A 12760-nucleotide genomic window follows, 5' to 3' on the forward strand; every position below is an offset into this window, starting at 1 on the left:
AAAGAAAATTGTCCTTTCTGAAACTGAAATACCATACTGCTCTTCATTCAGACTTCAAAGACCATTATGAGGACTCAGTGGGAAAATGGAAGGAAGGAAGGACTTCTACAGCGTGCCTGGCACAGAGAGGCACGCGGGAACTGCTGGCAAGTGTGAATGTTATAATCACCTGTTTGGTAGAAGCGTGGCAGTGGCACGTAGAAAGAACACTGGCCTAGGTAACAAGGAACAAAGGGGCCAGCCCAGGTCTACACTGTCTTGTTAATGACTTTGTGCAAGTTGTCGAAACTTCTTGGTTGGATGTATCTGTAGTTATTAAATGGGGATAACTCCTTCCCTGCTTCTTGAGGGAATAGATGTATGTGGACATTCTTTAGTAGTTACTATAAAATAGATTCATAAGCGGACCTTGAACAACTCTCATAAGACTGTAAGAAAGAGAGTGGCAGTGGTGGAAAACTGCCAGAGGAGTGAGGGGCACACCTCATCCACAAGGGTCCCTGCATAATGAATATTTGTATACCTAACCCTGAATTGTACCCCACATATTTTAAATTTTAAAAAATTTTTAAATAGATTACAAACACTAATAATATCACAAAGGTCTCACAAAATTCAAACAGAAAGAGAAATAATTTAGTTCAGTGAGAATAACTAGCGGCTCTTCGCGGAACATAATAAATTTTTCTGCAGGCTTTCTGGAGGCTTTATAGTTAGTTACTAACTATAAATACCTACAAACTCTGTGAATTATGCTCACGGATTTGGGTGGCCACTCAACAGAGAAACCCAAGGGCTCCCGTAAGTCCTTTGGGCATATACTCAACCTTTACGTGCAGATTTTTCTTTATTTGTCAAAAGGGGAAAATATGATCTCAGACACCTCATGCCAGGACTATATGGTACGGGACTTCCCAAAAAGACATTATACACAGGCATGCATAGCTGTTTTCATAAACAGGGAAATCCCCAGTGATGCTAGTCCAACTTGTCCAACCACTAAATAAATATTTCTGAGTGTTACAGTTCAAAAATATTAGAAATAACTTATACATGGAATCAATTATTTGTAAATTACATAGGATCAAATAGGATTAAATAGGAGCGATCCTATCTCTAAATGGATTGGAGAGAGAGAACAGTGTGGTCCTTTCCCCAGCATACCTTTGAACTCTATTGCCTGGCCTGAGACATACAAGGATGTAAACAGGTATCCCCTCACTTTGGGGTCCGTGTGTTTCAAGTTGTATCAGGACCCTGAAAGGTTTCCAATAAGATGCTTTATTTCTATATGACCTTTATGGTTTGAATGTGTCCCCAAAAAGTATGCACTGGAAATTTAATCCCCAATGTATCTGTGTTGAGAGGTAGACCCTGATGGGAGGTTTTTAGGTCATGAAGGTTCCATTCTCATGAATGGATTCATGCCAATTATAAAAGGGCTTGAGCCTGTGAGTTTGATCTGCTCTTTCTTGCTCTTTTGCACCTCTGTCATCGGGTGACACATTAAGAAGGCCTTTACCAGACACAGCTGCTTGATCTTAGACTTCCCATCTCCAGAACCATGAGCCAATTACATTTTTGTTCATTACTGAAGTACCCAATCTTGGTACTGTGCTGTAGCAGCACAAAACAGATCAAGACAATGATCCAGGGAGGAAACATTCTACTCACTTCAACATGCAGGACAAATTCTGCCGAATTCGTGCCATCTGTAACCTCCAAGCCTATGACATCCTGAAGAATCTCAGAACCATCATGTTGATACCTGCGGGGATAATAGTTGTTCACTAATCTTTCAAGAACATTGTGAGAGTAAACTGAGATGCATGACACGAGTGCATCCAAGGCTTTGACCATGTGCTCACTCAATAAATAAATAACAATAACAAAACCAGCATGATTGTGAAGTCACATATTTAGCTACTCGTTGCATTCTTGAATGTAAAATTGCTCCACCCTGAAAAAAATGTGTTATATGCCTTATAATTTGTCCTTACATCAAAAACCAATCCTTCAGTTGCCACTGTGATAGTGGGAACTATTAATATTTTATGTAAGTCTGCTTGCTTGTAGAATACATGGGCTGTGGCACAATCAAAGCTCACTGCAGCCTTGAGGGGCTTAAGCAATCTCCTTATCTCAGCCTCCTATTAAACTATAGGATTAAACCAGTTGTCTTTTGTACAAATCTTAGTTCCCAGTCAACTTTCTAGTCAAGTGTGGAACTAAGCATTTGATGCCTAATACTTCCTACCACTTTTTATCAAAAGAGCCAAAATTCCCATTTATAACTAGACTTCAATATTTCTGTCTACTTGACCGATGCTTTTGAATAGCTTGCATCATTTTCCAGATAAGTTGTTTTACTATAATTTGTAGAAAAGTTTCCTACAGAACTGTATTAGTTAGAGGGAACAAAAGACCTTAAGGTGAGGGGAACTACTGTAGGACCATGAGGCCAGAGATCGCTCTATCTCTGACCATTAGAATCCCAAGTACTACTCCATGCCCTACTTACTCAGCTTGCCCTACTTGTTTGCCTATAAATCCTTGCTGCAGTAGAATGAAATAAGAGGTAACCCTAAGGAAACTGATCAACAGAGTTCTATCATCTAGAGTTCCTAGGTTATGAAATTGGCTCTTCTTAGAGCCAAGTTCAATTATGTAGATTAGCCTCATAGATTATTTCACTCTCCATTTATCTACTTTGACTGTAACCATTTGTGATATGTGCCGTTGCAGCAAGTTTAATATTCATGGCAATTAATTTTTGCTGTTCAAATTCCATAAAGTCATCCCCACTGGTACAGCAAGCCAGAGGGAAAAAGAATGTCCAGAGGGAAATGAAAAAAACCTATCATTTCTAATTTTCAGCTGACTCTTGAAAGTATTCAGTGGCATGCTGGTATTCCTGAAGGAATAGAACAAACTTCTTTCTCTTACTCATAAGAGATCCAGATAAGCAACGAAATCATGAGAGAGCAAAGCTACAAAAAGTTCTAACCTAACTTTTAGGGTACAAAGGTCTACCCAAGAAAATGTGGCCCCCGTGCTTAAAGGAACTCCATTCAGCTCCACCCTTCCATGCAGAGGCAGTTCCCTTAGGAAAAAGTAAAGAGTGTCCAGCTTGGTATCCCCATCAGAAGCCAGAATGTGCTCTGTGCTGATGATGCGTTGACCTCCCTCGACCACTTTCAGAGGGCTGGTGGATACCTAGAAAGAAGGAAGGAAGGGAAGAAACATTCAAAGCTGTGATCTGGGAGGCACCCCTGAAGACAGAGTTCATTAAATCACTGTAACAAACCATTGCTTTGTTAAGCTTTGGTGTGTCCATGTGGCTTTGTGAGCTATGGCCGCCATGTTTTTCTTAGATTTGGCCCCTTCTCCTACCTTGGGGAGGTGAATCTTTCCTCTTCTCTCTCTCTCTCTCTCTCTCTCTCTCTCTCTCTCTCTCTCACTTCCTAAATAAACTTTGCTTGAAAACTTTTTTAAAAAATTCACTGTAACATTTCCAGTACCATCTTCACATGTCAATGACTTTTCAAGAATGTGGTAAGAGGATAAGTTCACAGCTAGACATTTTGGCTGGAAAAAAATTTTTTTTTTTACCAGATATTTCCAATTCTAAGCATTGATGTATATAAAGAAGCAAGGCAGATCTATACACCTGAAAGAATCTACATTTTATTTATCTCAGAGCCTGTGTAGTAGAATCAGCAAACTGGTTACTTTCTATGGTGCTAAATTGAGGAAATAATAACTTACATTCTCATGCCCTTTGCCCACCACTGTTTTTGTTACACATACACCTTAGTCTACAAAATAAACAAAACCTATGTCAAATTCCCCCGAAGGAAAGGGTTCATCTCTTTTTCACCCTAAAATTTCTTAAAGACTTGAGAAGTGGATTGATGCTTTTAAGCTTCAGCCACAGTGAGTATTTTGGAGATGAAAGTAGAGAGAGCAGGAAAATGAAAGATTCTAGAAGCGACAGATTTATTCAAACTTTAGACCTAAATGTTAAAGATAATTTTCTATAATAGAAAAACGCGCGGCTCAACTAACAACTTACTTGTAAGTAAAAAGCAAATTAGAATGGCTTAGGATATTTTTTTTCCTTTTTTTTTTTTTGAGTTGGAGTCTCACACTGTCGCCCAGGCTGGAGTGCATGACATGCTTGCAGCCACCCCATTGTCGACCTGCTGGGCTCGGACGATCCTGCCACCTCAGCCTTCCAAGTAGCCTAAACTACAGGCTTGTGCTACCACGCCCAGCTAATTTTTTCTTTATTGTAGAGATGAGGGCTCACCAAGTTGCCTGGGCTGGTCTCGAACACGCAGGCTCAGGCAATCCTCTCACCTCAGCCTCCCAAAGTGCTGGGATGACAGGCTTGAGCCACCGTGCCTGATCGGCTTGGGATATGTTATTACCACCTTGAGAACGGGCAAGAAGTGTTCTATGGTCACATAAGTCTAGGAAACAGTTATGGATGATATTCTCGCCCTGGAGATTTATAAGGTACAGCTGATGATATTGAAGGTGCTGAGATCCCGAAAGAGGAAAACGTGCTGCCTTTGTTTAACCTATCATCTCCCCACATTTGCATTACTACACAGAGGTGAAAGCAGCCAGGTACAGTGAGGTCCCCAATCAGGGGTTCCCGGGGCTCCTCCAGGGTGGTCTGGGGTGAGTGCCCAGCCCATGGGAGGACAGTGTTCTCCCAAACAGCAACTTCTCTCAGCAGCTACTGCTCCTAGAAAGGCACCTGCTCCCTGAGAAAAGAGTTCAGGGAGAGGGGGGGAAGGAGGGAATGACAGCCCATGGGCAAAGGAAAGGGAAGTGAGGGCTGAGTCTGCAGCTTCCACTCAAGAGCCGGCTCTGTCTCCAGCCCGCCAGGGACAGGGCAAGCCACAACTCCAGGCCACAGCTGCCCAGGGCATTTGGGCTCACCAAGGGCAGCCCCCTGGATCAAGGGAATTAGGAGGCCTACAACTCTGAGACTAGCTGCCCTCGACTCTTTGATCAACTTCCACCTGCAAAGGAAAATATAGAAACAACAGACTTCTCTCCCTACAATCACTCTGGACTCAGTGGTTCCCAAGGTCTCACTCCCACTTTACCAAACCCACATTGTCACTATTTGTAGCAGAAAAAAGGAATTGGGGAAAGAGGGAGGGGGGAGGAAAGGGGGGAGGGAGGGAAGGGGGGAAGGGAGGGAGCTCTTATTTAGAGAGGAGTATTATCTTTGAACCAAGGTCCATGTTTGCCAGCCTCATTTTTCTGAGTTGGATCAAATTAGTATCCCAATATGGAATCTTCAGTTTCCAGTATTTCAAGGAATATATTTTTGCTACATTAAATAATTTTTAAAATATATGTTTTAGTTCAACTTTCAAAAAATAAAAGCGTAAAGCTAATTTTCTCCCACTCGTGAATTGTTCACCTTTTCGTTCTTGCCCAGACCCAATGCGTAGGTTCGTGGGACTTAGGTTAGCATGGTGTCAACATCCTCTAATGGTTATCACTCAACCAGCTGTCTGTGGGAATTTCAGGGAACCGTGCCTGTGATTAATTTCACTGAGGCTGCTCATTTAATTTTATTTCTAATATTCTCATTTTTTAAAGATACTTTTTAATTTGCTCCATCTATTGTTTAAAAAAAAAAAAAGGTTAGGGGAGTCACTCTGTCACTTTAGCTCCAATCCACATAACTATTCAATCCACCTTCAAACGAAGGTAACTTTTCCCTTGATCCTTTTTAGTTTTCTTCTCAAATCATTCATCAAGAGGCACACAAGAGTATTTCTCCACGATTGTCCTGGAAAAAGCTTTGGCTTCTTTAGGTACCAGGATATTTCAGGGACTATAGCTCATACACAGAAAAGAATGGTGTGAATAAAACCAAATCAGGTTAACTCTATAGGTATTCTAAACTATTTTCACCACAGGAAATATGATCTGGTCCTTAATAGAGGAGGTATCAAAGAATGGAGCTAGTTTAAACTCCTCTGTGTGAGCTCTTTGGCATGTCTTCTACCAAAGATTGCAAATTCACAGAAGTGGAAGGTCAGCCAGTGATATATAAATGAGTGTGGTGAGCTGGGTAGGGATTTTTCAGGGCTGAATATCACACCCTGTCCAACAGCTGCTGTAGAGTATCTGGGCTCAGTATCGCTAGAGTTTACAAGTTTTCAAGAGGAGCCAGGAAACTGCCTTGACAGGAAATTTCCTGATCTTTAAACATTGACAATTTGAAAGGACACAGCGTGGATTTAATATACTCAATGAGCAGCCATTTTAACATTGCCTAAATCTCATGCTTTTTCTAACAGTTCACTTAACTTACCCTCTAATCACTAATCAAGGATAGAACCTCGGTGGCTCAGCCTGTAATTCCAGCACTTTGGGAGGCTGAGGTGAGTGGATTGCCTGAGCCCGAGGGTTCGAGACCTGCCTGGGCAACTTGGTGAGACTTCATCTCCACAATAAATAAAAAATAAGCCGGGCGTGGTAGTGTGCACCTGTAGTTCCAGCTACTTGGAAGGCAGAGGCGGAAAGATCACCGGAGCCCAGAAGGTCGAGGCTGCAGTGGCCGGGAGCGGCCACTGCACTCCAGTCTGGGTGACAGAGTGAGACTCCAACTCAAAAAAAAAAAAGAAAAAAAAAGGATAGAACCGGTTTCTCAGAGGTAGCTATTGATGTTTTGCAACCCTCCTCCCCAGTTTGTTTGTACTAATTAGCTTTTCTATTTTCTATTTCTTCTTATGCCTCTACCCATAAGACCCAAGTTAACCTAATCAGCCCTGCGTGAATTTCATGACACTGACAGACCCCATCACCATGGCAGCAATCATGTGACTAACTCACTCATCTGTCCGCGAACCATCACCTGACCTCAGAACCTGCGCTTACCTGCCCCTTCGTGATGATGTGGAGGAGACCACCACCCAATCACCTTAATGACCTTCCCCCAACAAAGGGAAGGATTACAAGGACTCAACCAGGAGCAACCAGCCGCCATTGCCTTGCTGTGCTTTTTGAGCTATGGCCAGGCCATGTTTTCTTAAGCTTTGGCCCCCTCCCCTATCTTGGGGAGGTGAATCTCCTCTCTTCTCTCATTCTCATTCTCTCTCTCTTTCATTTAGTTTTTAAATAAGCTATATTTTCTCATCCAATTTCTGTGCAATTCTCTGCATCTTTCTCGTAGCATCAGATCGCACACCAGACACCCACACCCCCGGTGGGTCTGACCTAACCCAATTCATCATTTGAAAATACTACTTAGACTCATCAGACCACTCCCATGGGTTGGGTAAGCCTTTTGGGCCCTCGAGGTAAGACCTCTGTCCCATAACCTTGGGCAAGTATAGAGACGGTGAGGAGTGACCAGGAAATAGAACACTGGTGCCGGCTATATCCAGGCAAGTACCTAGGGAGGTGACCTCTTTCCTCAGGAATGAGGCAGGTATAGTCGCTGGCCCCGCCTGACCCATAATGAATGGCTTATGTTATTTTGTGTTTCTACTTTTAAAGTAAAAAGAGAGAGAGAGAGAGAGAGAAAGACCCTATAATACTGAGTGATCTATCACAGAAACAAAGAACTGAGTATCACATGTTCTCACTCATAAACGGACCTCGATCAATTATTGCAAAACTATAAGAAAAGGTTTGGCTAGGAGCGGTGGCTTAGCCTGGGAGCTTAAAAGGGAGGTCGAGGCAAGAGGATTGCCTGAGCCCAGGGGTTGGAAACCGGCCTGGGCAACTTGGTGACACCTTGTTTCTACAATAAATCAAAAAACAAGCCAGGTATGGTAACACACGCCTGTAGTTCCAGCTACTTGGAAGGCTGAAGTGGAAGGATTGCTTAAACCCAGCAGGTCGAGGCTGCAGTGGCCAAGATCATGCCACTGCACTCCAGCCTGGATGACACAGTGAGACTCCAACTCAAAAAAAAAAAAAAAAAAAAGGTTTGACAGTAGTGGGAACCTGCTGGGTAAGGGGAGTTACACCTCATCAACAAGGGTGCCTGCATAATGCACATTTGTATACCCAGCCCTGAATTGTACCCCACATCTTTAAAATTAAAAATTAAAAAAAGGAGACCAATAATAGTCACACCAATTAAGTCTAGCATTCTGAGCAGAGTAGGGGGACAGCATATAAATGGAACAAAGTCTCAATGTGAATCCCAGCCTCACAGACAGGGTACTTATAGTAGCACCGCCTTTGTAGGTCAGTTTTAATGAAAGACCCAAGTCCTTTAAGGCTTACATGAAAATTAAGCAGTGAGACACAGTGGGATAGAAGAGTCCATCTTAATTCATTTTGGAAAATTAAAGAGCTTCTTTAGATTACAGAGCAGCATAGCTGGGCTGTGGTGAGAGCAAATAAGTCCTTCTGGTTGCTAAGAGACCCATAATTTAATCCCCATCCCCTGATGAACACATGAAACTCAGCCACAAGAAAAGGAAGTAAAAGATTTTGATAATGCTTTGAAAACAAGGCCAAATTTAGCGACTGGAAAAACCTCACCTTTTATGCAGAAAATCCCATGGGAAGTACAGAACCTCTTTCCCCTGCTCCACTCTGAAGTTGGAAAATTCTGTTTTACATTAAAAAAAAAATAGCCTAAAGAAAAGTTACCATTTCTAGTAAGTCTTCAAGTCTTTCCTTTCTTTTGCTCTTTTTCATCCTCCATATCAAATGTGTACATACCTTGGGAACTTGATTGTCTACTGGGAGAATCGTAATGTTAAAGCAGAGCCCATGCAAAGTGCCGCCATGTTGGTTACTAACAGAAAATATGAACTGCACGTGTTGAAGATGAGGGCCGATATCTTGCGTGGGTGGCATGTAGGCTACTTTCATGTGGTTGACAGCGTGCTAGAACGCAAATTGAGATGGACATGTGGGTACTGATTTGCAAGGATCAGAAACGTTCAGAGATCAAGATACAACAGAACCATCATGTTAATTGATATTGAACATTGTGAACGCCACCATCGTCAATATGAAGAGTCCCAAAAGCTCTTCTTCTTTCTACATATCAAGAAGGAAAAGGTCAAAAGAGTTCAGTTAATATGCCAAGAGCTTGAGACCAGTCAACTCTGTGAAAGACAGAAGACTTGTATTTCAACCCAGCTCCACCCTAGGGGAGATGGAGGGTATTGGTCACGCTGCTTTCACTTGCTAGGCCTCTGTTTCCTTAGCTGTGAAATGGATAAAATAATAGCACTTATCACACGGAGTTGACATATTCATTCACAACTACAGTGAAATTAGGCATGACTAGCCCCGAATCACAGAGTTATATGCTACCACCATTACTGTGGCTCCAATGAGATCTTCAGAGAAGAGTCTTCGGAGTAGGGAAAAGGTTGGTAAGGGATACTGAAAGGCAGGAAGTGTTGTGGGTTGAATTGTGTCCGCGCAAAAAAGATATGCTGAAGTTCTAACCCTGAGTACCTCAGAATGCGATCTTTTTGGAAATATTGAAGATGCAATTAGTCAAAATGATGTCATACTGGAAGAGGGTGGACCCTTAATCCATCATCAGTGGTGTCATTATAATAGGAGAAGACAGACACACGGGGAAGAGATGGCCATATGATGACAGAGGTAGAAATTGGCGTGATGCATCTACAAGTCAAGGCATGCCAAGAATGGCAGGTAAATCGCCAGAAGTTAGAAAGAAGGATTTCCCTTCAGAGTTTCAGAAGGAGCATAACCCTACCAACACCTTAATTGCAGACTTCTAGGTTCCAGAACGATGAGACCATAAGTCCCTGTGATCTTAAGCCACCCAATTCATGGTACATTGTTATGATAGTCCTAGGAAATTCATATAATAGGATATTAAATGAACTGAACTTGGTGGCATAAAAACATATACACCAGGTCTCCAAATCAGAATCCTCCTGGTGGCAGAAAGATACAAAAGGCTATGTGGAATGACACAAAGATTGTGAAATCAACTCCAACTTGAGAAACTACTTTCAAAGAAATGCCACACGCTTAATGGAAATGCGCAAGCAGAAAGTATAACGACGTCAAGCATTAGTGGCAGACGTCAAAGGCCAACATTTTCAGATGCAGCACTGGGCATGCCATATCTTTTCAGAGCTCACTTGCATCACATCTGTCAATATTTTAGAATATCATCATACCTGAGTGAATGACCTCAGCCCCAGGGCTGTAGGATTTTTGGTTAGCTTTGGTATGCTATCCACCATAAATAATTTCCCAGCATCCAAGTGTCTAAAAAGAAATACAGGAGGATACATCAGCTAATTTTCCAGGTTTAAAAAAAAAAAAAAAAAAAAAAATATATATATATATATATATATATATATATAAAATAGCTCACAACCAGATTTTCAAAACCTAAAAGATCTCATTATAGGAAGAAGTCAGATGGTCCATCATTATATTTTCTCTTTATGTTGGAAGTATCTAGCTTAAGCCTGATATCATCAACACCATCCTCATCATGACTGCAAAAGGTATGTACAGAATTTCTTACTTTGACAGGATAAAAGAGAACAGTTATACTCATCCTAAAAAAATAAAAAAAGTCCTTGCTGTCAGGTACATGACATTAGCCTAAGGTATATTCATGCTACTTTTCTGGATTGAGATAATAGAAGATAACCATTTCACGGCAGTAATGTCCAAAAATAATGCTATGAAGATCTCAATAAATTTTACTCAAAATAAAAATATGCATTGTCTTCAAGAAAAAAAGTGATTAAAGCCTGTTTTAAGCCAACCTATGCTGAAGATACTATAAGCTACAGGTCACTCAGCAATTAACATAACTTGGAAGAGAGATATGAAATACATTTGAAATCAAATTAAATACCGGACTGAGAATAATTTCACGTCTAACCAATGGAGTGATTTGACCACTGCATTAGCTATTGTCATTTTCAACTACCCAATACTAGAACTGATAGCCCAATGCTGACTCTTCAGATACCTGTAGCTAAAGGAGAAAAATGGAGGAGTTGTTATTGTGTAGACAAACTCCCTGTCGTATGATTCCGTATCTACGAAATGTAGATGTTTCTTAGTTATGTAGGCCACCTCTGTTTCCTTGACAACCAAATGTCGAGAAACTCCAAATGCCTCTTGTGGAAGTTGGTCATTCACTGGAGTGATATAGATTGTTACCACCTGAAATAAAAATACTGTACTATTAATATGAAATGACATGAAAACTTCAAAGAGAACATCCCACAATTGCCTCGTCACAGTTAAGATCATTTTCAAAAACTGCCATGTGTAATATACTTCTGCCAAAATAATTCAGGAGCTATTGAGTGTGAGCCAAAAAATGGAATATTCTTTACTCACTCAATATTATCTTTTAAGGAAATAATTATCATGATTATAGTTAATCCATTCACGAGTGCTGTGGAATGGACACATAAGACACAAAATATGTTCTTGATTTTATTTATACTTCTTGCTTCTACCAACAACTTGTGCTTTCTTTATCAGTTTTAGAAACCTTGACATAACTTTTGGTTCCTCCTTCTTCACCCACATATAACACATCACCAATTCTCGAGTTTCTACTTATGACATTTTGCATACAGTGACCACACTCTATACCCATCCACAAGCATTCTACTGCTACTGGCCTAGCTCTCATAATTTCTTTCTTAATATTATTGCAACAGCTTTCTGTCAGCCCTCACTACGATATCTAATCTAGACTTTTCATACCTCTAGTGTTATCTTAAAAATAAATTACAAGTCAAATCAGTTAATTCGCCTCCTCAAAAATCTTAAAGAACTGCTCAGGAAGGATAGCATTTTTCAAATGCTTTCACATGACATCCAAAACCCTCCACAGTCTATTTTTAATCTTTATCTTTCACACCTTTAAATATTCATTCAGTGCTCTAGTTACATATAACAGACCAGTCCTAGTCCTCCACCCGACTTCTATGCTTTGGGTCACGTTGTTTCTTCTATCTAGAAAGCTTTTCTGCTGTTTCCCCCAGCAACCTGAGTCTGTTTCACCCTTAAAGCCTCTTGAAATTTTCCCCAATTTTTAGCTGGAATTCATTGTTCCTGAATTTAATTTAGCCCTTGCTATAGTCTGAATGTCAGAGGACCTTTAAAATTCATATTGAAGCTTAATCCCCAATGCAAGAGTATTAAGAGGTGAAGTCTTTAAGAAGTGATTAGATCATTCTCATGAATGAATCAATGTCCTATAAAAGGGCTTGAGGCCATAAGTTCAACCTTCCATTCATTTTGTTGTGTGAGGACACGCCTTTTGCTCCCTTCAGAGAATGCAGCAACAAGGCACCACCTTGGAAGCAAAGAGCAGCCCTCACCAGACATTGAACCTGCTGGCACCTTGGTCTTGAACCTCTCAGACTCCAAACTGTGAGAAATAAGTTTCTACTATTTCTATGTCACCCAGTCTCAGGTATTTTGTGTCACAGCAGCCACAAATAGACCATGACAGAAATCAGTACTGAGAGTAGGGTGCTGCTATAATAAGCACTTGAAAATGTGGACGTAGCTTTACTGGAAAGCAACAGAACTGGGAAAGGGTAGAGACTAGAACTTGGAGAAACAGGTTTGAAAAAGCCTAGATTGCCATGAAGAAATTGTGAAGGGCAATTCTGATGAGGGCTCAGAAGAGGAGCACTGTAGGCAGCCTCCATCTTCTTAGGGACTACTTAAGAGGCTGTGATCAGAATATTGGTAGAAATATAGACAATAATAAAGGCCATTT

At 41.1% G+C, this 12760-nt stretch overlaps 1 protein-coding gene across 1 annotated transcript in view; it reads right to left on the reverse strand.

The window, feature by feature from the left end:
- FREM1 (FRAS1 related extracellular matrix 1) overlaps window positions 1-12760 on the reverse strand; it is a 169169-nt gene that overhangs the window by 88891 nt on the left and 67518 nt on the right. The window contains exons 11-15 of the mRNA XM_008050952.2: window positions 10982-11178; window positions 10170-10260; window positions 8719-8886; window positions 3008-3216; window positions 1675-1768 (exon numbers count right to left, since the gene is read on the reverse strand). Of these exons, the coding sequence (XP_008049143.1) occupies window positions 1675-1768; window positions 3008-3216; window positions 8719-8886; window positions 10170-10260; window positions 10982-11178 (759 nt within the window). The remainder of the gene's footprint in view (window positions 1-1674; window positions 1769-3007; window positions 3217-8718; window positions 8887-10169; window positions 10261-10981; window positions 11179-12760) is intronic.

This window comes from Carlito syrichta, unplaced genomic scaffold, assembly GCF_000164805.1.
Source record: "Carlito syrichta isolate Samal-C Ts95f unplaced genomic scaffold, Tarsius_syrichta-2.0.1 Scaffold154501, whole genome shotgun sequence".
Lineage (NCBI taxonomy): Eukaryota > Metazoa > Chordata > Mammalia > Primates > Tarsiidae > Carlito > Carlito syrichta.